This window comes from Silurus meridionalis, chromosome 14 (genome assembly GCF_014805685.1).
Source record: "Silurus meridionalis isolate SWU-2019-XX chromosome 14, ASM1480568v1, whole genome shotgun sequence".
Lineage (NCBI taxonomy): Eukaryota > Metazoa > Chordata > Actinopteri > Siluriformes > Siluridae > Silurus > Silurus meridionalis.
The window spans coordinates 9,553,436-9,578,661 of record NC_060897.1 but is presented as its reverse complement, the minus strand read 5'-3'; the positions used below and the strand labels follow the sequence as shown (position 1 = coordinate 9,578,661).

Below are 25,226 nucleotides of genomic sequence, written 5' to 3'. Positions count from 1 at the left end.
CCTGACTCGTGTGTATAGAGTAGGTGAGTTGAACTGAGAAAGCAGGCAGTGGGGCAAACCACTGTGAGGAAGGGGAGGGGGAACTCAACTGTTTCTAAATGCATTTTTGCGGGTTTTTTCTACTTACACAATTATTTTAGGTATACATACATATATTTTTCATATAATAGAGAATACATATAATAGAGAGTGCGATTTTTTAAAAATTTTTATTGGGGGGGGACATGTCCCCTCCGTCCCCCCCGGGATTTACGCCCATGTGGGCAACACAGAGTTTCTGCTTGATCCATAGATTTTCTATTAAGTTCAGGTCTGGAGACTGGCTAGGCCATTCCAGAACCTTAAAATGCTTCTTACAGAGCCACTCCTTAGTTGCCCTGGTTGTGTGTTTGTGGTCATTGTCATGCTGGAAGACCCAGCCACGACCCATCTTAAATGCTCTTACTGAGGGAAGGAGTTTGTTGCCCAAAATTAGGGCTGGGCGATATGGCCTAAACCCCCCCCCCCTGCTTAAAATCAATCTGCATATGACAAAAATAAATTCCAAAAAAAGTTTTAACTTTATTAAATAAAGTTTATTTACCCTTCTGGGTTTATAACCCACTTTGGGTTAAAGTGCAATCAGAAACAACAGGCCAAAAATACAAGATGGCGGCCCTGCCTTTGTAAATTGTGAAAATAGAACGTTAACATAACATAAAATGAGCAAACCTACAAAGAAAAATGTTTTATGAGTGTTTAAATGTGGAACATGATTGAAAATGCACCTGAGGTTTAGAGTGATTTTGCCTTTACTTTTTTCCAAAACTCCACAGTAAAATGAGAAAATTTAAGAGAGTAATAGACGGGGACACTGTAAATAAAAATAATTTGAAAGATTGAGCAAACTTATAAAGAAAAATGTTTTATGAGTGTTTGAATGTGGAACATGGTTAAAAATGCAGTGATGCTTGGAATGATTTTGCCTTTACTTTTCTTAAAAACTCCACAGTAAAATTACTGTTTATGAGTGTTTGAATATGGTGATTTAAATGATCTGATTTTTCTGTTTCTTAACGGAAACGCCGTTCTGAAGCGTCTTTACATGTATTTTGGTCGCTTCCACCAGTAAGTGTACGATTGGACGTGCAACACTAAACAAAATGCGGCTGCTTAACCGTGTATTTTTAACATGCGGCTGTCTTAACTTTACTTGGGAACGAGTTCTTCTCTGTTCACTGCCATGTTGTTTGTGTATCTCTGTGGCAAACGCGCGGGGGGAGTTCGGGGAGTTCGTTCGAAACTATGGGAGCCCAGGGGAGAGCGTTGGCGGACATTAAAGAGAAAACCAATTTTTATTAAAACAGATTGATGTAAACTACACATTCGAGTTAATCGATAAAATCGATTTATCACCCAGCCCTACCCAAAATCTCACGATACATAGCCCTATCCATCCTCCCCTCAATATGGTGCAGTTGTCCTGCCACCTTTGAAGAAAAGCACCCCAAACCATGATGTTTCCACCCCCATGCTTCATGGTTGGGATGGTATTCTTGGGATTGTACTCATCATTTTTCTTCCTCCAAACACAACGAGTGGAGTATATACCAAAAAGTTCTATTTTTGTCTCATCTGACCACATGACCTTCTCCCATGCCTCCTCTGGATCATCCAGATGGTCTTTGGCAAACTTCAGACGGGCCTGGACATGTGCTGGCTTAAGCAGGGGAACCTTGCACACACTGCACGATTTTAATCCATGACAGTGTAGTGTGTAACTATTAGAAACTATTGAGAATGTGGTCCCAGCTCTCTTCAGGTCATTGAACAGGTCCTCCCATGTAGTTCTAGGCTGATCCCTCATCTTTCTCAGGATCAATGATACTCCACGAGGCGAGATCTTGCATGGAGCCCCGGTCCGAGGGAGATTGACAGTTATCTTAAATTTCTTCCATTTTTTAATAATTGCACCAACAGATGTTGCCTTCTCACCAAGCTGTTTGCCTATTGTCCTGTAGCCCATCCCAGCCTTGTGCAAATCTACAGTTTTGTCCCTAGTGTCCTCAGACAGCTCTTTGGTCTTGCCCATAATAGAGAGGTTGGAGTCTGATTGATTGATTGTGTGGACAGGTGTCTTTTATACAGGTAACAAGTTCAAACAGGTGCAATTAATACAGGTAATGAGTGGAGGATAAGAGGGCTTTTTGAAGACAAGCTAAAAGGTCTGTGAGAGACAGAATTCTTGCTGGTTGGTAGGTGTTCAAATATTTTTTATGCAATAAAATGGAAATTAATTATTAAAAATCATGTCATATGTGATTTTCTGGATTTATTTATTTGTTTTTAGATTCTGTCTCTCACAGTTGAGGTGTACCTACGATAAAAATTACAGATCTCTGCATTCTTTGTAAGTGGGGAAATTTTTTTAATTTGGCAGAGTATCAAATACTTATTTCCCCCACTGTAGATGATGAAAGCTAATAAAAATGCTTGCTGTAGAAGCAGATCATAAAAAAATTAATTGGTTGCCCACTGACAACACACTCAGAAAAAACTGCCTTACCACGACCAATAATTTACTGGGGTTTAAATTGCGTTACACAAATACTGTATGTAATCAATTTATTTTCATGTAAAAAAATCGAATGGGTGGTTCTTGATTCAATCATAAGTGCACATATATATATATATATATATATATATATATATATATATATATATATATATACGCACTGCAGACTTCATGTTCAGCTCAGCAACTTGTCACCTGCAGATGTTCTCTGATGCCATCGTAGGTCTGATCATGGATGATGATGGCAGGGAGTACAAAGGACTGATCCAGAACTTTGTGGACTGGTGCCAATGGAGCTGCCTCCAGATAAACGCGGTGAAAACAAAAGAACTGGTGGTGGATTTCTGTAGGCAAAAACAAGCTTTATTATCACCAGTGAACATTCAGGGTAAGCACATTGTGAGAGTGGACTTTTACAAATACCTGGGTGTTAATCTGAACAGCAAAATGGACTGGACAGATAATACTGAGGCAATTTAAAAGAAAGAACAGAGCAGACTCTTTCTGCTGAGGAGACTAAGGTCTTTTGGAGTGCAGGGACAGCTACTGAAGACCTTTTTTGACTTTGTGGTGGCCTCAGCCATTTTCTATGGTGTGGTCTGCTGGTGCAGCAGCATCTTTACTTCAGAAAGGAAGAGACTGGACAAGCTGATCAGGAAGGTTCAGGAGGTGGTAGAAAGGAGGATGGTAGCTAAAATATCATAATTGCTGGAGAACGACTCTCACCCCTGTATAAAACAGTTTCATCTTTGAGCAGCTCATTCAGTAAGAAAACTTTTTTTTATTTTTAACAATACATGTGCAATAACAATAATTTAAAACAGTGCATTATTACCTATGTGCAATATGTTTGATAGTGTAACTAATTATTTGTGGTCTCTTTTTCTTCTTTTGTATTTATAGATTGTGTTGTGTATATACTGTATAATGTTTCTACATTTTTACATATTTGCACATATCTTTTTCTTTGCTGCTGTAACAGAAAATTCCCCACTGTGGGACGAATAAAGGTATATCTTATCTTAAATGTCATCAGTGCTTAAGCTCCTCAAGTGAGTTGTGAGTTGGAGGAGAAGGAAAGATTCTGGAGTGAGTTAGATGAAGTGGTAGATGGTGTACCTAGGAATGAAAGATTGGTTATTGGGGCAGATTTCAATTGGCATGTTGGTGAAGGAACAGAGGTGATGAGGACATGATGGGTAGGTATGGCTTTAAGGAGTGGAATGTGAAAGGGCAGATGGTGGTAGATTTTGTTAAAAGGATGGAAATGGCAGTAATAAATACTTATTTTAAGAAGAAGGCAGATCATAGGATGACATTTAAGAGCAGAGGAAGATGCACACATGTGGACTATGTTCTATGTAGGAGATGCAACCTGAAAGTGATCGGGGACTGCAGGGGACAGTGTAGCAAGACAGCATCAGATGGTGGTCTGTAGGATGTTTTTGGAGGTGAAGAAGAAATGAAGGAGAGTAAGGACTGAAAAAAGAATAAGATGGTGGAAACCGAAAGATTTATACTGTATTTTTTTTTGTTGTTTCAGAGAACTTATAACAGTAATGCTTATAACAATGAACCCTTTTTAAAAACAACTTATTCACCCTTTAAAGAATAACATTTGCATCCCTCGTGAAGAATGCATTTACATGCTGCTTCATCATCAGAGTCTCTGTATTTTTTGAGCAGCGTGCCCCCCTCCCCAAACAAGTGTACACTTTAGTTACACTTTTCTCCCCGAACACAACACCTTCTTGCCCAAGTTGCTGGGGCTGCGCTTCAGGTTGGTAACAATAATAATAAGGATAATCTCCTCTTCCTTTTCTGGGACTGGTTCACGACTACCTACTGGTTTTTATCTTTTCACTAGCCCCTTTTTTTCCCTTCTTCACCAAGGTCAATCTCTAATGGTAGATAATCACAAGGCATCAAAAGGTTGCGGTGGAGGACACATGATCTTCCATTACCCTGTTCCGGTTTCACTTCATAAATCGGGCCCTCTCCTCCCACGTCTATAACATCTGGAGTAATGTGTGGTTGGAACTTTCATTTCCATGGGGGTGATACGGCGTGGTCCTTGATCCAGCAACTCCACAAATCTTCTTCAACTGAGCAACCAGCTGGTTGTCAAACTCCCCCCCCTTGGTCATGATGGATCCATTGCGGGAACCCAAATTAAAGAGCATAGTCATTAAACAGCTTGTCAACAAAAGCTTTAGCCGATTTTTATGTAGTTGCCTAGGCTTGTGCGAATTGTGTGAAATGGTCAACTATGATTAGGATATACAGATATCCTCATTTACATTCATCCAGATGTAAGAAGTCCACAGAAACAAGTTTAAACGGGTGAGTATTAATGCTGTTCTGGTGCTCTGGTGCAAATAATCTTTCATCTCTTGGCAGAGAGGTTAAGGAACTAATTGGTAAGTTTGTGCAACTGGGACAGTGCCTTTCAATTAAATAGTCAGCTGTAAATTCACAATGCAACCAATGTCATTAGTGGATTATAAAAATGAAGCCGCTTCTTCCTTTAATATTTGTTGCACGATTTGCCTTTCAGGCTCACTGAGATGGCTTAAATCACCTGGTGGAACACAGGTAGCCTTATAGGTATGGCTGGAATTGCTACTTTTCTAATCCCTACAGGGGTTAAACCGGGTCCCTCCAGAAATGCAACTGACTACCCTTCATTACCAACACAGGTATGACCAATCTATCTGTTTCCATGTCGTTTTCTTTCTATGCTTTGCTGAATATGTGTTTACTTTTGCTGTCTGATTATGTTGTTTCTTATGGACTGTCCATTGATCTGCCTGACATTCTTGTGAACAATATAATGGTTCTTTACAGGTGGCGCTTTGTCATAGTTTAAGGCCAGAACCTGTGATACCACACTGTGCACAGTTGGGTAGGGACATCATTACATAACTGGTCATTTCTCTTCCCAAAGTCGTGACCCTGTTTTGTTTAACTGCTTCTCTGTGTATAACGCTGGTCCTTGCGCTCTACAGCCATCCATGAAATGATTGCTACTGCCACACTGATAATAGTGAGTACAGTACACATCCAACCCACTCTGTTGACATGCCAGGCATTTTCTCACGTGTTGATGGAGGGTGCAAGTGCTGTGCCGGAACCATTGTTGTCATTGTGTGCTTTTCCCCTCCTGCTATAAAGCTGTACATAACCTTGAAATGTATATGCAGGTTGAAGCGGAGTCTGATTTCTCACATGAGTAGAGCTTGTCTAATGGATTCCCTAATCTGAGAAACCTCTACTCTGAGGTCCTTCAGCAATGCCATTTCCTTTAATTTACTCATGTCAGGCTCACGTTTCTCTGTGCTTTTCTGACATAATATATTTTCTTTCTTTTTAGCAGATACTTCACTGGTCTGTACTGAATGTAGCTTTGGATGTTGTTGAGCTAGAAACTTCTTCTTGCCTGGCCACTCTGTTCGTTGGCATAAGCGATATTAACTTTATCAAAGGGGAGTTCATCACTCATATCGATTTTAGTCAAGTAAGGTTTCAGATCGCTTCTGATACTGTCATTTTGCAGGCCAGTTAGGACAGTGTGAAAAAACATGCTCTGGACTAGAATTGGGTCATACTTCAAGCTGGATTCTGCTTCCTGAGATGCAAACTGGATTTTTTGCCACAAGTCAAGACACCGAACGAGAACATTTTTGTGGGGTCTTTTTACTATTTGTGCCTCAAAGGTATGTTGTTTGTACAGTTCAGTCGAACCTCTTTCTTGTTAGAGTGCTATCAATACAGGCAGGGTTAGATTTGGTTTTCCCTCCAAGTAACTGTGCAGTTGCATGCCTGGTGCGATTGCTTTTACAAAGTCACACTCCCCTGCTAAATCCATGTTCGATCTTCCAAATGTTTGATCTTCCATGTTCAAAACATCCAAAAACAACAACTAATTCACCCTTTGAATAACATTTGCATCTCTCATGACTTTAACACATTAAGAATGCATTTACATGAATATGATACCTGATAAGGGGAGATGTGAATGATTAATAAAACACAGGATATGGCGCTACGGCTTCATCAGCAGAGTCTCTGTATTTTCTGAGCAGCGTGCCCCATCCCCAAACAGGTGAACACTTCCCAAGGAAGAACAATCAATCAATCAGTGTATTGTACAAGGTTGATCAGGGAACATTGACTGCTACAGATAAAACACTATTGAGTGCATTCGAAGAATACATTCACTTGTTTTAAGTTTAGTGTTCTCTGATATAATTGATTTATTTCTTATTTTTATTAAAAAATTTTGGAACCATCACACCGACAGGAAGCAGGAAAAGAGAAAGGCCAATGAGTAGGTTTATGGATGTGGTAAGGAAAGACATAGTTTGAAAGAGGCAGAGGACATAGTAGCATGTAGACAGATGATCCGCTGTGGCAACTACGGTGGCCGAGAAGTGCAAAACACATTAACAAATCAGAAAACAAACTACCAAATTAGAAAACACTAACAAATAATAATTAAAAAAATTTACAAATGCAAATCCAAATTAACAAATCCAAAATCCTTTGCCGATCATTGGACGAGACACCTGTCATTCAAGATATACAGGAAGTATTAAATCTTATAACCTTGTTTCTTGTACATGTGTAAAATTCTCTGTTTTCTTTAAACTATTTTTTATTTCGATTAGTGCACCTTTAAATATAAGAAAATAACAGAAGTTAAAATTGGCAAGCAAGGAGAAACTGGAATTAATTCAAAGCTACTTTGAGGAAGGACATTCATATGCAGTGATTTTGGAGATGCTACAGTATATCATGACATAAAGAATAGTTTGTACATTTTTACACATACTTTTACACATACAAACTTTCTCCTGCCACAGAATGTTGTACTTCAGACGCTTTATGGTCTGATATCCATAACTGGCTTTACCCAAATGTTTCCCATCTAAGAAATTTCACTGTGAAGGACATTATCTTTGGACTTGTAATAAACAATAACAAAGACGACTTTCTTGTTAATAATATACTTCTTATAGTAAAATTTTATATACACAAATTGAAATACTTGAGAGTGTAACCAACGTTTTTTGCATTTTGTAATGAGTTTATTTCTTTCACAAAAGCCTTTAAAGTGATCAAAAAGGAAAAAGGTGAATCTGTTGTCCTTTATAGAAAATTATGATTTACAGCATAAACCCTATAAAGCCCTATTTATCTTTATCCTTTTTTTTTAAATTTAACTTTATTATTATTAATTGTTATTTATGTATTTACTTTCCCCTATCTATATGTGTATATATTTGTATTTTCATGCACCTGTTCTGTGTATTGTAATGTAAATTGTACTTGTTATTGCCACGTTGTTTGTATATGGCTAATTGCTTAATAAAAAAATAAAAGACTTATACTTCCTGTATATCTTGAATGACAGGTGTCTTGTCCAATGATCCGTAAGTTTCCATTCTCAAACTATACCAATCTTTTCCGGTTTGTCTGAGTGTTTTCGGATTTGTTAACGTGCAACGACAATTTAGACAAACCGGAAAAGGTGGGTATACTTTGCAAATGGAACACTTACCAATCATTGGACAAGACACCTGTCATTCAAGATATACAGGAAGTACAACAGTTTCTTCTTGCTTGCCAACGTTTACTTCTGTTATTTTCTTATATTTAAAGGTGCACTAATCGAAATAAAAAATAGTTTAAAGTAAACGGAGAATTTTACACATCTACAAGAAACAAAGTTATAAGATTTCATACTTATTGTATATCTTGAATGACAGGTGTCTCGTCCAATGATCGGCAAGTGTTCCATTCACAAACTATATCTACCTTTTCCGGTTTGTCTGAATTGTCGTTGTGTTTTCGGATTTGTTATTTTGTTTTTGGATTTGTTAATTTTTTTTTTGCATTTGTTTATTTGTTTTTACATTTGTTATTTTGTTTTCGGATTTGTTAGTGTTTTCTAATTTGTTGATTTGTTTTCTGATTTGTTAATGTGTTTTGCACTTCTCGGCCACCGTAGGCGACCCCTAATGGGAGCAGCCGAAAGATGTTTAAGCAATGATTTATAAAACGATCAAAATGGTCTGGGTAAAGATACACCAAATCTAACATTTTTTTTTACTGTTGAGTTAGAATTCATCAGATTCTCCTTGGAAGATATAATTTCAAGATTGAAAGTGTATTCTCACTCTGCATATGCATCAATTTAAGGAATTGTAATCAAGCATATATTAATGATTATGTTTGGTGAAAAGGGTTACAGTTTGGTCTGTTCCAACCCCAAACCAATTGAATCACAACACGACTCATCTGAATGATCTTTTTCTTCCTTTTCTTTTCATTTTGGTTTTTAATGGTTTGGACAAACAAGTAATTTATTAAGGTTTATTTATTTCTTAATTGCAGATACTGTTAGTTAGTATACTGTACACAGCAGAATGAGACAATGTTCTTCCAGAACCATGGTGCTACATTTAACAACATAAAGGTACATAACAGAAAACACGGAGCTAAGGACTAGTAAGTGTCCTCGCCACATAAAGTGCATCTTGTGCAACCTGGTGCAAACAGTGCAAGACAGACAAAGACAACACAAATACAAAAATGACAAAATAGCGCCCCAGTATAGCTACTGTATATTATACAGTGCAGTGTGCGGAGAGATGTCTGCCACTCCTGATGATCTTGAGAACACTTGCTTGATCCTGCTTAGTAAGCATATAATATTAGACATTTCTGCAGTTTGTTTCACTAAATCAAGGATCACACTATAGCCTGACACAAGTTTTTAGTATTAGGAGAAGATTCACCTTTATATGCCTAATTCTAGAATCCACTGTTCAAAATCTTGTTTTATTGCACTATGCGAGTGTGTATTTCAGGAAAGTGTTTTTCAGTTTTATTCAACAAAACAAAGTCTAAATCAGTTTAAAAATGTTGTGTACATAGAAACATCTTAGATTTTTAATCATGGTACAATTTAAAACTTAAATTTAGAATTAACTCATTTTTTTCTCATAAAAACTGTGTTGGAAGCTGGAATAGCCTCATGTTAAAAACAGACTCAGTTGTTGTCATGTACACAGCGCTACCCAATACAACTGTCTTTCTAAGGCCTGCAGTGTCAGTTATCATTAAATATTTTTCTTTGAAAAAAATACAGTAACTGAGGCTGTAATATCTCTAATATTTTACCTACATTTCTTTTTGTGCTCTACTGAAGAAATAGTAATTTATTTATTTCGACATTGCGTGGCTTATTCAGGGCTTGCAAAAATTTCACTGCCATTTGTACACCATGCTCTCCAGAGACCAAAGATTATACATTAATCAACCTATTTCTCTAAGGTCTAGGGATACTCTGTGGGCAGTGGATAAAACAATGGAACGCCGGATAATCCTGCAAGGGTATGCAGCTAAATTTTCTCTCTGGACTTGCTGCATTGTTTTCTTTGTATTACATCTTTCATTTGCAGCACCAGGAGGAAACCACATGCAAAGTGGAAGTCCTTAAAAGGAAACAAGTAGGGCTGTAGCTATAGTTTATTTTAGTAAGCAAGTATTCTACCGATTATTCCAACAATTAATCGAGTAATCCGATAATACTTTTTTTTTTTTAAGCAAGAGCAATATACAAGAAAAAAATAAGACAGGTCTCTTGAAATGAACAAGTAGTTTGTTTCCTTTTTATAAAAAATAAAATTGTATTGCTATAATAGCATAAAATAATATCTGTTAAAACTAAACTCATTTTTTGTATGTTTATTTGTTGATTGGTGCATTTGTGGTGTTGTATTAAAATAAAAAAGCATAACCTGGCCTTATTTCTATGTTTTTGTACTCCACATAGACAAGTATAAAATGTATTTTTTAATAGCATTTGAAATTGATGGTGTGGTTGTGATTAACATGTAATTCAACAGGATATGCTGCTGAATAACAGTTGTAGCTAACAATAACAAAATCATGCTGTTAATTTCAATTACAGTAACACACTGTAATTTTACAGAATGCTGGCCACTGCAACTTTTTTTTAAAGGATTTATTTTTACAGTGTACTGTACATCTAGGCAAAGTTGATCAGCCACACCATGAAGTTGTGCGAAAGAGTAGTTGAAGCCAGGCTGTGAGAAGAGGTTACCATCTGTGAGCAACAGTATGGTTTCATTCCGAGGAAGAGCACCACAGACACGTTATTTGCTTTAAGTATGTTGATGGAGAAGTATAGAGAAGGTCAGAAAGAGTTGCATTGTGTGTTTGTGGATTTAGAGAAAGCGTACGACAGGGTGCCGAGAGAAGCACAAAGTATGTAAGGGTGGTGCAGGACATGTATGCGGACAGTGTGACAGCAGTGAAGTGTGCAGTAGGAACGACAGACTGGTTCAAGGTGAAGGTTGGACTGCATCAAGGATCGGCTCTGAGCCCTTACCTGTTTGCAGTGGTGATGGAAAGGTTGACGGACGAGGTCAGACAGGAGTCTCCGTGGACTATGATGTTCGCGGATGTTATTGTTATTTGTGGTGAAAGTGGGGAGCAGGTTATGAAGAGCCTGGAGAGGTGGAGGTATGCGCTGGAGAGAAGGAGAATGAAAGTCAGTAGGAGTAAGACAGGGTACATGTGTGTGAATGAGAGGGAGGGCAGTGGAGTGGTAAGGTTGCAGGGAGAAAAGGTGAAGAATGTGGAGGAGTTCAGGTACCTGGGGTCAACAGTGCAAAGTAATGGAGAGTGTGTTAGACAAGTGAAGAAAAGCGTGCAGGCAGGGTGGAGTGGCCTAGTGGCCTTCTCAGTCACCAGAGCTTAATCAATTTGTAATCTGTTACATCCGGAGATTTGCAGCATGAAGGTGTACCTGAAAATTCTGAAGGTGATGCAATCACGTCAATATGGAACACAACCTTAATGTTTCCAATATATTGTGGAAACCATGCTCTAAAAAAACTAAAGTTGATTTGAGAGCAAAGGAAGGGCCTACCTAGTATAAATACAGTACTCAGCAGTGTTTTGCTAGTTACTAAAAAATAGTAGCTAGTTACAGTTACTAGTTACTTCATTCAAAAAGTAACTCAATTACTTTGTTGATTACTTACACCAAAAAGTAATGCGTTACTATTAAAAGTAACTTTTTAGTTACTTTTAGTTGCTAAAAGTTTAGTTACTTTTTAGTTACTTTTTTAAAGAATGTTCTTTAAAGTTTTCCATTAATGCCCTTTTATGCGTTATGGTCTATACAAACACAAAACTGACTTAAACACAATGTAATTTTTAACACTATTTTTATTTAAGTCAAACCAGCACAAACTGAATATATCACAAGGATTTCTGAAATAAATAACAAAACAAGCTGAATAATATATTCAGAATCAAAAACTAAAGTGGCTTCTGTATCATAAAAGCTGTTGTGTTGAGCCCTTAAAAATGTTCCTTTCACATCTTAAGCATGAAAACCATCAACAATGTACAACATAACACCGGGTTAGCTTCTAGCTTCGTCGAGGCATGTAGTTTCTGGAGGAGCTTCGACAGAGTTGCTGCTATCGCAGTAGATATACTTGAATAAACGGAAAACATGGCCACAGTGCATCTTCTTCGTGTTTACAGTGGTTCTTATCCACCAATTCTACAATGCATCGCTGCTGTAAACAGGTTAGACTGTAGGCTACACTTCAGCCAAAATGAATTTATTTATAAAAGTAATGGACACCGCACCATACGGTAACGGTAACGGAGTTACTTTATTTAAAAGTAATGCGTTACAGTATTAGTTACTGTCAAGAGTAACTGCGTTACAGTAACACGTTACTAGCAAAGCGTTATTGCCCAACACTGGTACTCAGTAAGTTAACTTGTAATTGTACAGCTTTTATTTATCAGATTATCAGTGGCTCTAAATTGCTGGCATTGAACTTTAATTACTTGGCCATTTTTTATACCCATGTGTTAGTTTGTGCAATTTTCCTAAACCATGCAGTATTAGATTAGATTAGGTTAAATTGTCTGAGTTGAATGTAGATGTCATCACTTGTTTTAGAGTTTAGTAGGCTGACAGCTGGCAGACAAAAACTGTTCCTGAGTCTGCTGGTGCAACAGTGAAGGCTCCTTTACCATCTCCTAAATAGAGTAAACAGTCCATGGCTGGACAGAGAGGTGTCTTTGATAATGTTTCTCACCCTTTCTAGGCAGTTTTTGTGTATGTCTCTGAATGAGGGTAGATGAACACAAGTAATGTGTTTTCACCTCCCGTTGGAGAGCATTTTAATCTGAGGCAGTTTGTAAAGATGCTTTCAATTGTGCATTGATAAATGTTTAGCAGGGTGTGTGGAGATAGGTAGCTTTCTTTAGCTTTCTAAGGAAGTAAAGCTTTTGTTTTGTCTTTTTGATTAGCGTGACAGTGTTTAGGGTCCAGAAAAGATCCTCTGAGATATAGACTCCCAGGAATTTGAAGCTAGTCACATGCTCCACTTAATTCCCGTTAAATGTAGATTGGAGTGTGTGTGTGTCTGTGTGTGTGTGTCTTTTCCTGATCAACAGGTTGTCCACAATCAGTTCCTTGGTCTTCTCAGTGTCTACTGCAAGATTGATGTTGGCACACCACACTCTGTGGGCACATCACATGTCGAACCTCTTCCCTGTAGGCTCTTTCATCTTAGTGATTATATGATTATCTTCTTCTTTTTCTTCTTCTTCTTCTTCTTCTTTTTCTTCATCTTTTAAACCATACAACATCGCAGGTCTCACCACAGTCCTATAAATTTTCCCTTTCACTCATGCAGATACTCTTCTGCCTGCATTTTTTTTCCACTTCTCTAACACACTCTCTTACTTCGCACTTTTGACCCCAGGTACCTGAACTCCTCCACCTTCTCCACTTCTTCTCCCTGCAACCACACCACTCCACTGCCCTCCCTGTCATTCCCACACATGTACTCTGTCTTACTCCTACTGACTTTCATTCCTCTTCTCTCCAGCACATACCTCCACCTCTCCAGGCTCTTCTCAACCTGCTCACTACTCTCACCACAAATCACAATATCATCCGCAAACATCATAGTCCATGGAGATTCCTGCCTGACGTCGTCTCTTAACTTGTCCATCACCACTGCAAACAGGAAAGGGCTCAGAGCCGATCCTTGATGCAGTCCAACCTCTACCTTGAACCAGTCTGTCATTTTTACTGCACACTTCACTGTTATCACACTGTCCTCATACATGTCCTGCACCACCTTTACATACTTTTCTGACACACCTGACTTCCTCATACAATACCACAACTCCTCTCTCGGCACCCTGTCGTACGCTTTCTCTAAATCCACAAACACACAATGCAACTCCTTCTGACCTTCTATATACTTCTTCATTAATATTCTTAAAGCAAATAATGCGTCTGTGGTGCTTTTCCTCGGCATAAAACCATACTGTTACAGATGGTCACCTCTTCTCTCAGCCTGGCTTCCACTACTATTTCCCCTTACTTCATGGTGTGACTGATCAACTTTATTTCCCTGTAGTTAGGTTTGCACATCTCCCTTATTCTTAAAGATTGGTACCAGCACACTCCTTCTCCATTCCCTCTACCTTCTACCGGTATGTCATCTAGTCCAACCGACTTTCCACTCTTCATCCTCTTAATCACTGCTCTCACTTCTATCCTTCCCAGCTCGGTCCTTCTGCCTGGCCAATCGGTATAAATTATTTTCTTCTTGTGTCCAACTTTACATACAGCTCCTCGTTTGCCATTTCCTTTGCTTTCGCCACATCCCTCTATACTTGCTGCCACATCTCCTTGTACTTCTGCCTACTTTTCTCATCACTCTGTCGATCCCAATTCTGTTTTGACAACCTCTTTCTCCTTATGCTTTCCTGCACTTCCTCATTCCATCACCACGTCTCTTTGTCTTCCTTTCTATTTCCGGATGTCACACCAAGTACCTTTCTAGCTGTCTCCTTATCACTTCGCAGTAGTTTCCCAATCATCCAGGACCTCTTCACCACCACCGAGCCCCTGTCTGACCTCTTCTCTGAATCTCATACTACAGTCTTCCCCCTTTAGTTTTCACAATCTTATTCTTCTTTTAGTCCTCACTCTCCTCCTCTTTTTCTTCACCTCTTACACCATTCTATAGACCACCATCCGATGCCGTCTAACTACACTGTCCCTTGCCAACACCGTAGTCTCCGATCTCCATCAGGTTGCATCTCCTACGTAGAACATAGTCTACCTGTGTGCACCTTCCTCTACTCTTATACGTCACCCTATGATCCGCCTTCTTCCTAAAATACGTATTCACCACTGCCATTTCCATCCTTTTAGCAAAATCTACCAACCTTCAGAATCACCCTTACACGATTTCTCTTTCCATCCACACTATGATAGAACAGTTTAAACCCACCTCCAATGTTCCTGGTCTTACTCCCTTTCCACTTGGTCTCCTGAACACACAACATATCTACCTTTCTCATCTCCATCATATCAGCTACCTCTCTCCCTTTACCAGTCATAGTACCAACATTTAAAGTACCAACCCGAACCTCCACTCTTCTCCACTTCTCCTTTTCCTGCTGTCTCTGTAGAAATCTTCCTCCTTTCCTTCTCCTCCTTCGGCCAACAGTAGTCCACTTTCCCCTGGTACCCTGTTGACTAACAACACCAGTAGCGGTTGTTGGTAACCCAGATATGAAATTCTGATTTGTGATCGGCATATTTGATTTGGCATATGATGCCCTTCCTAACGCAACCCTCCCCACAAATTTTATATTAAAGTAATTCTTACAAAGCAAAACTTCTGACTATACATGTTTTGTAAAAGTTTTAAGACATTAAAATATAAGAATAATTTTTTTTTCTTGCACTAAATTGCTGTGAAACTTGGTGATTTTATGAGTGTTTTTTAAGCAAAATATTTTAAAGAACATAAATTAAACATACCAACCCTTAAATTGTGCTCAGTTTACTCTTGCCTAGTTTACCATGCTTTCTTGTTGCCAGGAAATTTAAATTCTTTACTAGGTGTGTTGTATAATTTTTTATTCTGGTGTTCTCCCAAAGCCATTTGCCTTGCAGATGTGTCTACATATTGTGACAATGTTGTGTTCTAAGTAGAAATGTTCTTTAACAATTAGCTTTGGGTGAACAACTTATAGTAACTAATTTATTGAGAAAAAATCCACCATCCCTTAGTGGTAGTCAACTAATTCATTTGCTCCACATTCAACTGTGTGCAAAAAGTGCTCTTTGATTAGATATTGATGAGGATATATATGAGTTAATAATAATGATGAGGAGAATTTTGATGATTATTATTTTACTTGTTGTTGCTGTTGTTAATTATACATTATTAATCTGTTCAGGCAAATGGACCAATGAAGATGTTTTGTACGGACATTAGCGGCCTCTGCCGTTTTGACGTAGAACTGCATGCCACAAAGAACTTGCTAGAAAATAACGAACGTAGTCTTTACGTACTTTACGTATGACCTTAAGTACTAAGTTAGCGATATCGGTATAGCTATTTCGGTATTTAAAAATGAATACCTAATGAATAAACACTAGTGTTTATACGGGTTTATCTGTATCCGTATGCTGCTTGATTAATTGGGTATCAGAAATTCTTACGTGGTTCATTTACATTTATGTGATTCTGCAGACGCTTTTATTCACAGCAACTTACAATTTGCTTTTGATACTTGCGCGAGTTACAAAGTTTTAATACTTTAATCAACATAGCGCATGGAAAAATATGAATGCTTTATGTTAATGTATGTTTATTATTAGTGAAGCCATACTTAGCATAGCCAAAATATTCTTGTAAATGTTTTAAAGTAATTATGGTGTTTCAGATTACGTAAATCATCAGGACACCAAACGGAACATTTGCTATGTTTCAACACGGACGGTTTTAAATGGTTTTACTCTAGCCTCTTTTATATTTATTTATTTATTTATTTTTAATATAAAAATGGTCAAACAGAAATGCATGCTGCATTAATCGCGTGTTAATAAAAGTGCCGTAAAATAAATTTGCATTATTGCATTATTGAACCGTTAATTTTGACAGCCCTAATGTATATATTATAAAGAAGTGCAAATTTAAGAACCTTTAACGAGGTCAATCTTTAGATGTCGCTTAAAGACTGCTGGAGACTCAACTCTTCGTACATCCAGTGGAAGTTCCTGCCAGAAAAAAGAAGAATTTGGAGTTTTGCATCTTTGATTCAGGTTAGTGTATCCTGTTAACTTGGAGAAAAAAAATGACATTGGACTTGGGATATATTTACTGTATTACCACGCTGTTATGCAGAACACAACCACACACATATGAGAAATTACTTTCTGGATATATCAAACAATTTATAATAAACGTCACTGAAAAGCAAACACAATTTCCTATAATTTATTTTTCGTGTGTGCTAACATTAGTGAAAGCCTGAGAGCTAAGTCTGGTTTGGATAAAGTACTTGTGCAATGGGAGGAGTTTACCCGTGAACCACATGTGTTATACGTTTCTGGCTGAGGAATCTTATGAGACCCTAGCTGCCTGAAAAACAAATCAAACGGCAACCCTTTCGCCTTCACAAAAATATGCTGCAGCCGTGTCATACTCTTTAAGATTGTTTTTGCCACACAAACACCGGCCTTTGGACCCTGTACAACGGAGGGGCAACAGCAAAATAATTTGGTACGTCGGCGTCGGCAGCACACTGAAAATAAAAATCGCATTTGCCACCGGTAGTAAGTTTAGGCTCTATCACTTTGTCGCAGTTCTTTGTTGTCTGAATCATTTTTTTTCCTCCCTGCCTGACTTACAAGATTAGCAGATTTGGCTTCCACGCAAGTTGAGAATTTTACATCTCCAAATTTACCATGGACTCCAGACTGAACTTCCAGTACCAGACTTCGATGGCACTATAGATCTGGCTTGTTTATACGGAAAATTTTAAGACTTTTTCTCTAAGTGTTAAATATTTCAGAAAAGAGATGAGAGGTGGGTAAATGACACTCTACCAGAAAACTTTGTCGAACATATTCGCATTGCAAAACTGTCCGTATTTTTTCGTTTCTTTTTTATTTTAAATGTAAAAAACGGGGGTCTGATAGGCCAGACTGCTGTGTGGGGAAAGAATTTAATAGGATAGCAGGATAGGTGGATCATTTGGATCACAGCACGAATGTAACATGATCAATCTCTCTCTCTCTCTCTCTCTCTCTCTCTCTCTCTCTCTCTCTCTCTCTCTATATATATATATATACACACACACACACACACACACACACACATAGATGTGTGTGTGTGTGTGTGTGTGTATACACGTCGTATCTATCTATCTATCTATCTATCTATCTATCTATCTATCTATCTATCTATCTATCTATCTATCTATCTATCTATCTATCTATTTTAAATAAAGAATATTCTTTCTTTTTTATACATTCTTACTCTTGACTGCCATCTAGATATCATCAGCAGTATCGAACCAAGTGTACTACGAGCTGAATTATATAAAACAAACAAAAAAAGATAAAACAGTAAATTTAAGACGTATGTAGTTTTTGACTTTTGGATTTAAGACAAGCATTATCTGACCTTAAACAAAACAATCCATACCTTTTGTATACTTTACCGAATCATTTTTATACGGATTTTCTGTCTATTTATAGACCAGCACGTTTGCCATTTCTTTTTTTTTATCTATTTTATACTGATGCTTAGGTACAAAGGGAACAGATCACGTTGTAATATAAGCAAAAGAACTGGAATCCATCCAGTTGCAGAAAACAGAACGTCCACATCTGATCACAGAACAATGTTGTAAGAAAGAAAATAGTAATAGTTTATAACATATTATATATAATTATTTTACAACACTGTAAAACCCTTATTTTACAACACCTTTAACGTTTAATAGATGTAGCTGATAGTAGTAGTAATTTTTGTCTGGTACACCCCCAGCTGTACACTTTAATGGTCTTTTCTTCAATTCACAGTTCATCACAGAAATTTGAGGATAATCCCAAATTTCAAACTACCAGTAACGTCAGCCAACACCTTTAACAATCTAAATCATAATAAGGTGAAGAACAAACACAATATACATTTATTCGCATGTGTGCGAACAGTATTGTCTTTATCTAATGTGTTTTTAACTGTCTATCAGAGCCTCTTAAATCCCTGTCATTGTTCGCAATATACCATTTATGTTATTATGAAAAAAAGATGTGAATTTCTATTTACATGCATGACATTTGGCAGACTCCATTTTTCAAAGCGACTTATAATTATCTAATTTATACAGCTGAGCAGCTGAGGATTAAGGGCTTTGCTCAAGGATCCAAAAGTGGCTTCTTAGTGGTGCTCACGACCATCCGATCAAAAGTTCAACATCTTATACCTTGAGCTAATTTTTCCACTTATTTTTTGTCCACTTTGGAGCCTAAGAAAACGACTCACAGTACATGTACGCGCATTTTTTTAGGTGACTGATCACGTCTGTGTTTTGTGAAGCCGCCATGTTTAGCACCCACAGTTCCTAGTGTATCCCTCTAAGCAGCACCTCCCTTTTTTGGCAGGCAATCGAGCCGCTTTTTATCACCAAGCTAGGCTGTTGAAGTCAAAAGAACGGATGTGTTCGTGAATTTAAATTACTTTATACAGGGCTGTTTAGAACTGTTTAGAACAATAAACTGCCATTTTACCATCATAAATTAACAAAAAAACGTAATGCTTCCTGCGGTCACTATTCTGCCATTTATGTTATGTAATGTATGTAGTATATGTGTTAACATATTCCAGCAATGCAGAGCTTTTCCCTGTGTGCTGGCCTGTGTCTTAATCATTGAACGCAGATAACCTGAAGCTGGTGCCATTCAAATAGCCAAATCAAGTTTCAAGTTTATTTCTAAAGCGGTTTTCACAATGCACAAAGCACAAATAGTTTGTGTTGTGCTGATGAAATTTTAATAACGAAAGGAACAGTAACAGATTTAATAACTAAAATCGAGATACCGATTACACTGGCATAATGATCATATTTCTTTTTTTTATCCATCCGATAAATGCGCGATTAATAATGCGATAATAAATAATATGTTACTAATATTTTTTTTTCTTTACTAAAGCCACAGTGATAACCTGTAGCGTGAGAATTGTCAAGGCTTAAATTTAACTCTACAGCCCGTTCCTTTGCAAAACATTGCTTATCAAACAAACAAAATTAGTTTCCTTAACATTTCGTCGCGTAGTTGTTTCAAAGTTGTGCAGATCCATTACATTGTATAATATGTATTTATTTTATAAATGTTTCATCAGTACATATATACCTTTAATATTGTTTATTGTCGGTTAACATTAAAAAAAATATTGACGAAACATGTTAAAGGTTTTTAGCAATAAAGACACCAAGCGTGCATATACAAGGTAGAAACAGCTATTACAAAATAATTTCCCGTGCGCTAAATGCAATTATTTGTATTAATATACAGACAAACATATATATTTTTTGTTTTAGGCTGTTTCTAAAAAAAAGAAAAGGGCTTGTAAGTGTGCAGTTGCCCAGCATGATTTCTGTGTACAGTAATCTAAATATGTATTTTGAAAGTTTTTTTTACATTATACCATTGATTTTTTTTAAGTGAACATACTGTACTACACGTATTATTATTATTATTATTAGTAGTAGTAGTAGCAGTGGTGGTGGTAGTAGTAGTAATAGTAGTAGTAGTATTGTTGTTGTTGTTGTTGTTGTTGTCGTTTTGGAATGTAATGAAATTATAAGAAAATGGACTTTTGACCATGGCCATTCAGATTGTTAACATCCAAGAATATGCATTCACCTATAAGCTGATGTGCAAGTTGAGAGTGAAATAGATAAATAACGTAAAACTTGGTGTGGATCCGCATCTCAGGATAAACAGTAGTGTGGCAAACCTGACTTTTAATTAAAACAAACACACACACACACACACACACACACACACACACACACACACACACACATATATATATATATATATATATATATATATATATATATATATATATATATATATATATATAATGCATATGTAATATGCATAAAAACCGTATATATGTGCTACATATTTAGTTGCTAAAAATTATGTGATGTAAATATAACTCGTTAAATTCAGTCACAGAAATTAAGCCATATGCTTTATACAATCTAAAACTTAGAACTCAGAATAGTTAAAAAAAATTTAAATGCTTATGAATATATGCATATGTGGTTTCATAAATCACTGGTATATTGTATATATATATATATATATATATATATATATATATATATATATATATATATATATATATATATATATATATATATATATATATATATATTATAACAAAATGTGTATACAATTTTAAATTAGCCCAGTTACAAGCACAAACTTAAAGCACCTAAAAAAAAGCATTATAAAATCGCCTTATACATATTAAAATAACAATAAATTGGTTTATTAGGTTAAACACCAACATGGTTTTTATCCCTTAGGAAAGTAAGGCCTACAAAAGAGGCCGAATACAGCATTCAATGAATCTTGCTGAAGCAATCCATTTGGAAGTAGGCCAGTTTATAATTACACCAGTCTGGGGTTAATATTTGTTTGATGTTGATGAAAATAATTTAATATAGCGCGATATAAAAAAATATATAAATATATACTTTTTAGTTGTCCCTGTGATTATAATGATTAATGTTATCTTACATGCGTTGTAATAAACCAAATCGAGTCTACATTCTAGATTTTCTCGAAAGCTAGGTCGCGAAATGCTGTGGATTCTTCACGGTAGTTCCAACAGGCAGTATGTCAGGTCTATAAAAACAAAAGTGCTTCATGTAGTATTTTACTGCAGTATTAAACCATCTGAAATGTAAGCAGTTTCATAAATTAAAAGGTTTGTAGTTGCATACTGTTAAAAAATACTTGCAACCAACTCAAATTCATAAAGAAAACAACAAGCATATTAACGCGTGTAAAACGGTTCAGATTGGCATAACACAGTCAACACATGCTAACGCTATTTAAACATAACGGTCTTGTGAATTTGTCACTATTTGGCTTCAGTCGTACTTAAGATATTTCTTTTTTATATATTATATATTTTCTTTATATATATATATATATATATATATATATATATATATATATATATATATATATATATATATATATATATGTTTTAATTAATTGTATGCATTAATTCATTGAGAATAAATTAGATAGTGGTTTCTTAATACTGTCGGATTGTAGTATTAAAAGAGTCCATAATTTATAATGATACTTCCCTACAGGATGTACATATTAGAGAATACATATAGACACTCCTTATTGCATATTACATACACATACCAGTTTATTTAGAGGGGAAAATATGAATAGTGCAAAAGGGGAAAGCGTCCCGCAGACCTTTGGAGGATTGATTTACGCCCCATTGACTCTTTATCAGGCTCACGAAAAAGTCTGACCAATCATTTTGCTCGAAGCACACAGCCTAGCAGCTCGACTCCAGTTTGTTTGAAAGCGAGTACAGAGAGCATCTTGGATAGCGGAAAGCCCAGTTCTATGGTATGTGGTTTACCTTCAATGAACTGCACATAGTATAATGTCCGAGAATGTCCATTTCTGGACCTCTAAGCAGCTACTATGTCGATTCCATCATAAGTCATGAGGGAGAAGATCCGAGCGCTGCCCGATTCTCCAATGTACAGTATTCCAACACTAGGCAACCGGGAACCGGGGAACATAATGAATTCCCTTCGTGTAGCTTTCAGCCCAAGCCTCCTGTGTTTAGTTCATCATGGAGTCCGTTCAGTTCCCACACGCCCAACAGCTTACCGGCGGTTTACCATCCCTATATACCAGCGCAGCCTGTGCCTTCAACGGACACCCGGTACCTTCGTACATGGCTCGATTGTGCACCGAGAACCACCGAGCCACTGGACGGCCAGAGTCAAGTCAAAATGGAGCCACCACTAATACACCTCGAGGAGCCCCCTAAGATTGGAGTACAGCACGATTATGTTTTGGAATCCTCCTCAGCTAGGGAAATAAATCCCGGCCACGGCTCTGGATTTGAAGACAGCAAGGATATTTGTGACGGTAGTAAGGACAAAGAGGGACCGGATCAAAGTAAGTTATAAAACAAGGAAGTGAACAGTCTGTAAAGCTTTTAATGCTGTCATAAAACGCTAACAAAGCAACCAAGAGGCGCAGCCTTTCCAGCTATGCAGAGAAGAGAGTTCGAGATACAGTAAGTTTGTATGTCAGGTAGCCGACACATAATTTTGTTTTAATATAATCCAAAGCGTATCTTTGGTCTGATTTTGTGTTAGTCGTATAGCACTAATAGAGAGAGTGAGAAGAATTGTGACATTGTACATTTTGTATTACCTGGCTTTTTTTTTCTGGGCATGAAACAAAGACAGAGAGAAGGGCTTGTTAGTTGCGTTTCAATCGGTCAGTCTTAAACAGTTTTTCATTTATCTATTGTTGTTATCTAGCTGTTGTCGATAGGACGAGACGACATAAATATGAAAAGAGAGATCCATCCACATCGAATGCGTGTGTGTATATCTATATCTATCTATATCTATATATATATATATATATATATATATATATATATATATATATATATATATATATAGAGAGAGAGAGAGAGAGAGAGAGAGAGAGAGAGAGAGAGAGATAGATAGATAGATAGATAGATAGATAGATAGATAGATGTGATTCAAATGATCCACTTACGACCATTAATTCTCGAAATAGACTCGATTAGCCCAAACTGAGCATAAAGCAAATTGTGTTCACTGTAATATATATTTATATATATTTATATATAGTTGACATTTTAAAAGTGTATAAATCAATACATTATGCAAGAAAGCCAATAATGTAAACTAAAATTAAATGTAATAAAATAACTTAAATTAACTGATGCCATTGTTACCTTTCAAAAGAAAGGTAATAGACGTTATTGTGGAATAGTTATTTTTATTTATTATCCGTGACTTATTTAATTAAATAAGGAGGAAAACATTAGACAAGGAAAACTTTAGAGCCAGATGTATGCAAGCGAAGACTGTTATAATATGTGCCCAGTCTGGAGTCGTTTTATTGTTGAATTTTGCGATAACTGTAGTAATGCTGCCTTTGTGTGACCTCCTAAGGTAAACAATAAAGCCTAACTTTTATGAAACATATGCTGACTTGATCGCATTCTTGTCACCAACAATCTACTTGACCTGAAGTTCTGATTGTGTTTGATTTGCAGACGATCCATCAGCCAACTGGTTACACGCTCGCTCATCCAGGAAAAAGCGTTGTCCGTACTCTAAGTATCAAACACTAGAGCTCGAGAAGGAATTCCTCTTCAACATGTATCTTACCCGGGACCGGCGGCACGAGGTAGCACGCTTGCTGAACTTGACGGAGCGGCAAGTTAAAATCTGGTTCCAAAACCGAAGGATGAAAATGAAGAAAATGAATAAGGACCAGTCCAAGGAATAAATGGACAAGTTTGGGTTCTCAGCTTTTCCCTCTTTTATCACCGTTATGGTGACCTCTGGACAGAATTAGAAGATTTTTGCAGCTTATGCTTGACATTGTTTTTATATTCTGGGATGCAGATCAACACTAAAACCTGAGTATTCTTTGTAGAAAGCTACTTGATGGGCAAGCACACTGGTAGCCAACTGTATAACATGAGTAGAGTATTTAACTATTCCTTGTTTTGAATTTCCTTTCCGCTTTAATTTATATGCAAAAATATATAAGTACAGGTACTTGTATATTTTAAGTTGAACAAATTTGACTTTGTAAACATTTTGTCGACATTATTATTATTATTATTATTATTATTATTATTATTACATGGCAATAAGTGTGGTTGCAACCATGCATCCTTATAATAAAACTGATTTAGTGTTAGTAAATAATTGGTTATTGACTGAATTATTATTATTATAATTTTTTTTTAATGTAAAATAAGGGATATCATTTTTTATTGTTCCGTGACAAATATTCAGATATGCATTCCTTAAATGATGACATTCGTTGGCAGTAAATTTTGCATTTGTTAAAATGTAAGTACTTTTTAAATACTGGAGGACAAAAACTGGCTTTTCTTTTAAATATTGCAAATAATGAGTTTAAATATATAACAGCTTAATTGTTATTGTTTTATTGCTTGTCTTAATAGTTTGGAAGAGATTTAGAAACCTACACATTTTCAGTATAGTTAATGCACAATAACAATAACAATATTCCAAGTTTTCGAGATTAAGCAAAGACACAAATCAAGGTTTTGGAAAATCGTGAAACAACAAATTATACGCTGCGTTACTTCGTTTAACTTATCATCTTAACTGATGCCCCAGTTATACGATAATAAAGGAAATAACTTACGGAATGTATCTGCTGGATGTGTGTTTACGTATGTAGGTAGCTTGTGAATGAAAAACTTTCGGTTTTAAACTAGCGGTGGTTGTAAAAGTTTACATGCTTTATCGCATGCCTTGTAAAGTTTTAGTTAGTTTTTTTATTAGGTAGTACAATTCTAAGCTCTTCCATGCGTGGTATTAAAATGCTAGTTATAATTTATTTCAAATGTTACTGACTTTTTTAGTGGAATGTTTCTTGTTTACTTTGTGTAAAAGATATCTTATT

At 36.6% G+C, this 25,226-nt stretch overlaps 1 protein-coding gene across 1 annotated transcript in view; it reads left to right on the top strand.

The window, feature by feature from the left end:
• Nucleotides 1–21,902: 21,902 nt before the first annotated feature.
• The window catches only part of hoxb9a (homeobox B9a), a 3,713-nt gene continuing 389 nt past the window's right edge, over nucleotides 21,903–25,226 (top strand). The window contains exons 1-2 of the mRNA XM_046865448.1: nucleotides 21,903–22,688; nucleotides 23,833–25,226. The exon at nucleotides 23,833–25,226 is cut by the window's right edge and continues 389 nt beyond it. Of these exons, the coding sequence (XP_046721404.1) occupies nucleotides 22,172–22,688; nucleotides 23,833–24,068 (753 nt within the window). The 5' untranslated portion in view covers nucleotides 21,903–22,171 and the 3' untranslated portion in view covers nucleotides 24,069–25,226. The remainder of the gene's footprint in view (nucleotides 22,689–23,832) is intronic.